At 34.0% G+C, this 4,279-nt stretch overlaps 1 protein-coding gene across 1 annotated transcript; it reads right to left on the bottom strand.

The window, feature by feature from the left end:
• Window positions 1-885: 885 nt before the first annotated feature.
• LOC112030209 (probable cinnamyl alcohol dehydrogenase 1) lies at window positions 886-4,279 on the bottom strand. The gene is made up of 7 exons (XM_024062904.2): window positions 4,149-4,279; window positions 3,678-3,772; window positions 2,906-3,019; window positions 2,599-2,829; window positions 2,082-2,367; window positions 1,601-1,751; window positions 886-1,482 (listed from the first exon to the last, which is right to left on the bottom strand). Exons 2-7 carry the CDS (start codon window positions 3,764-3,766, stop codon window positions 1,286-1,288), a joined length of 1,068 nt encoding a protein of 355 aa, XP_023918672.2. The 5' UTR covers window positions 3,767-3,772; window positions 4,149-4,279; the 3' UTR covers window positions 886-1,285.

Consider the following 4,279-nt stretch of genomic DNA (forward strand, 5'->3'; position numbering starts at 1 on the left):
GAAGAAGTGCTGGATTTTAAAACTCGACAGCTAGCATCTATCGAGATTTAAAAATTGTTTCAACCCGAAGCTCGATAGATAGCTTATTTGTCGAGGTTTATAAAATTCAGTTTTTCAGAATTGATTTCACTCCAATCCATGAGTATTTGTTTAGGCTTTCTTTTCTCACAACCCTAAACATATATAAAGATTGTTTTAAGGGCCATCAAAGGTTGCATAGTTGCGGAGTGTAGAGCAAAGTTTTGTTCATGCAAATTGTAATCGGAGACAGAATTTGCCCTAATTCATCTTTCTCTTGAAAAAGTTGTTGTGCTTGTACAGTTTATGGTTTTGTGACCAAAGAGCTTCTTGATCTTCATCGTCTGGATGAACTGAAGAACTTTGCAGCCAACATCCTTCTTAAGTTGGTGATCAAGTCGCGTACTGAGATATGCGCATCTATTGGTTAGTCATGTACTGAGAGCCGTGCATTGAAAATGAGAGATTGTCACTACAGAACAAGTCCAATTGGGTATTGGGATAAATGTTCAACTGTAGATTGGTATAAGGTACTAGGATTTCTTTATTTGTAATCGCTTGTTTTGATAATAGTAGATTCTCGAGAGTGCTGACCTTAAAATCACCCGGTGGGATTTTTACCGTGTAAGTTTTCCCCATTCATAAACAAATCACCATGTCAATTTATTTTCTGTTGCATATTAGTTAATTGGTGATTTGTTTGTGCTACTATGCATTTTGTATGTTAATTGAATTAATTAATTAACTTGGCTAAATCAATTGGTTAATTTATCACAAGTGTTCAATACATTCTTGGCCTATCAGTACTCAAGATATTTCATGATTAATTGGTGGGAAAATAGGGTAGTGACAAACAAAAGAACAAAATTATTAAAAATGATGTCAAACATTTGGACTAAGATCAAAATATTATATTTCAAAGATAATATCTGAGTCAACCCAAACATAGAGGGTGTAATTTACATATTACTTTACCATATATATTGTTTCCACAAGCACCTGCACTGCATAGCACAAGTGACAAGACTATGATACAAAAGGGTTCACAATTTAAAAGTTCACACATCTAATTTTTATTAAACCATCCCTCACAATATTGCTCAACAACCCATTCACTTATTTCAAGCTAGTATGCAAGTAAAACCATTCCTCACAATAGCACTCAACAACCTGTCAGAGTTTCAACATTTGATCCAATACCTTCAATGTACCTAAAATATGAACATAAATATCGAGAAGAGGAATTTTCCTTGTGCCTTTAGCAGTATCATTTCAAGGAGTTCTCAATATCAATCACAAACCGATACCTCACATCTCTCTTTATTAGCCTCTCAAGAGCTTCATTTGCATAGTGAATTGGAATTACTTCTATGTTTGGGTAAATTTTATGAGCACTACAGAAGTCTATCATTTCTTGTGTCGACTTTGTACCACCTGTAACACTACCAGAAACGGTTTTCATTCCTGTCAAAAGATCAATGAATGTTGTTTAATGTTACACTCAAGCCTAGAAAGCTATCACCAATTAAAAGAGTTCTTAAAATTGCATTAAACTCTTCAAAACTGACAGTTTTCAAAGTACCTATGTTAAGGCTTGCAGGATGGAATTTGACTTCACTTGGGAATGCCACTAGGACCAAAACACCACCAGTTTTCAACAGTGACATGTATGGATCAAATGGGTGATCACCAGCTGCAGTGTCAATTATAAAGTCTAATGACTTAGCCTCGGCCTGTAAATAGCATGCTAACAATCAATACAACAATCCATAAAGATAGGTAAACAATTTCAATATTGCTAATGTTAATAGGACAACAAATGCTCTATAATCAAGATTGGAAAATCATAGTGAGAATGATGATAAAGTACAATACTGTTGCTCATGATTCAATTTCTTAAACAATGGCCAAGATTCAGAAATGGATATTGAATTAGGGCCTATTGATGTGGAAAATCATGCCATGCCCCTTCTAAGACTTGTTGTCATGTGTTTTTTTTTTCAATAAATTCAGATTGTCCATAAAATTAAAAAATCTTTATAAGAAATTTTATGTAAATCTACCTTCATCTGCTGTTGGTCAGATGAGACCACAAATTTGTCTGCACCAAGCAAAGTTAGAGCTTCCTCTTTCTTGGATATGCTAGTGCTGAGAACAGTTACATTCAACCCAAATGCCTTCCCAAACTTCACTGCCATGTGACCAAGACCTCCAAGTCCAATCACTCCCAGAGATTTACCAGATTGATTCATCTTGTGGCGTATCATGGGACTGTACACAGTGATTCCAGCACAAAGCAAAGGAGCTGCTGAAGCCAATGGATAGTCATCAGGTATCCTGAAGCAGTACCTGCAAGACCAAAACTAATATTCTTAATTTGTGAAAAACTTGCCAAATCCCATGAGTATAAAGCTAAAAGGTCACAATTATCACATCAAATTATCAAATTTAGCAGAAACATTTATTTAAACCAGGGTTTTGTTTTTGGGTGGGGGGTGGCTCATATTATTATGTAATAGTGAATTTTGCATCTATAGGAAAATGAAGAAAGACAATACAGTTGCATCAAAGAATACTTACCTATCATGAACAACAATATAGCTGGAATATCCTCCTTTTGTAATAGTACCATCATCATCCACCCCATTAAAGGTTGAAACTCGTCTTTTTGTGCAATTAACTTCTTCTTCGTCATTACAGTACTCACAATCTCTACATGAATTGACATAAGTTCCTACTCCAACGTGGTCACCAACTTTGAAGCGGTTAACATTAGAACCAACCTCTTGCACAATGCCAACAATCTCATGTCTGGTGTCCAAATATTACATTTGTATCAGTTCATAAAAATCTAAAACTTCTCATAGTATACAGTTTGTCCACTTACCCAGGCACCAAAGGATACTTTGAATCCCCAAATCCATTCTTGGTCCAAATTACATCAGCATAACAAACTCCACAGTGTGTAATTTTTATTGAAACATCATCACTCCTTACGGCCCTGATCAAAAAATTTCCCAAGTTAATTCTTGACCAAAACAAACAGCATATAACAATCAAGCAATGCAAATTCAAACATTATTAATCAGGGTTCTCAAAATCATATAAGAACTCAGGCATAGGATCATTATTATCAACTAATGGCATGGAAAACAACATTTGAAATCCAAGTAGAAATACTATTCTTTTTCTTAAATAATGACATCACCTATTTGACATTTGACAAAAAGAGTAGGTTCAATGATTTTGCTACTACCTAGTGCATAGACAAATCAAGAAATGTTGACTTTAGCACCCCAAAATAGAATTATTCAAGAAAAGTTGAAATGAGAACAGCCACTTGAGGCCTGTTTGGTCGCTCAATAAAATTTGATGGCTCCACTCATATTTCTAAACACTTTTTCATGAACAAATCCAATACTTTGAATTGGCAATTCAAGATTTACGCACCATCATCAAAAGTAATCTGAAGTGAGGACATTTCATGAAAGTAGAGCTTATTATGTTTCAGAAATGGCTTCAATTTCGTTTTTTTTTTTTTAGCCCCCTTCAAGATGATGAATTTGTATGTTAAAACAATGAATATTAGTGTTCAAATTCATAGACAACCAAACTTTTCCTTAATAAACTATGCGTAAACATAGAGGCTTCTTATATACCTGCGATTGAAGCTGTAAGGTGATAAAACGCCAGATGCATCTCTGGCTGCCCATCCAAGGCAATCTTCATTTGCACTCAAGGAGCTCATTTTTCACTGGTTTACCATAAAGCAATCAAATATTAGATTATAATAAATTAAAAAATTGAGGGGCTGTTTGGTAGTGTATTTTAAACAGATTTTAGTATTTAAAGTTTAAATAATATTAAATATATTTTTACACACTATTTCATTCACATGTATTTTTAAAATACAAATAACATTACTAAAATAATATTACTAAATGTCCTTAAGTTTCTAGCATAACAAAACTGTGAATATTGGCAACTTATATTTACTTCAAAAAGAGAAAACAAAATAATATAAGAGCCAAAGGCTGAGTATACTATATATTATAAATAGGTACTGCCTGTAACAGATTTCAGATTGAAACACAAAAATTGGAATTGCCATTCAGCTTGCGTTGGCTTACCGGAGAATGAGAGAAAGAGAATATTACTCCAGCCCAAAGACCCAAACCAAGTTAAGACAACTTAATAGGTTTGATAGTATTTGCTATATGTTATTAGTACGCGGATACAAACCTGTAGAAGTCTAGTATAA

This window comes from Quercus suber, unplaced genomic scaffold (assembly GCF_002906115.3).
Source record: "Quercus suber isolate HL8 unplaced genomic scaffold, Cork oak 2.0 scaffold_415, whole genome shotgun sequence".
Lineage (NCBI taxonomy): Eukaryota > Viridiplantae > Streptophyta > Magnoliopsida > Fagales > Fagaceae > Quercus > Quercus suber.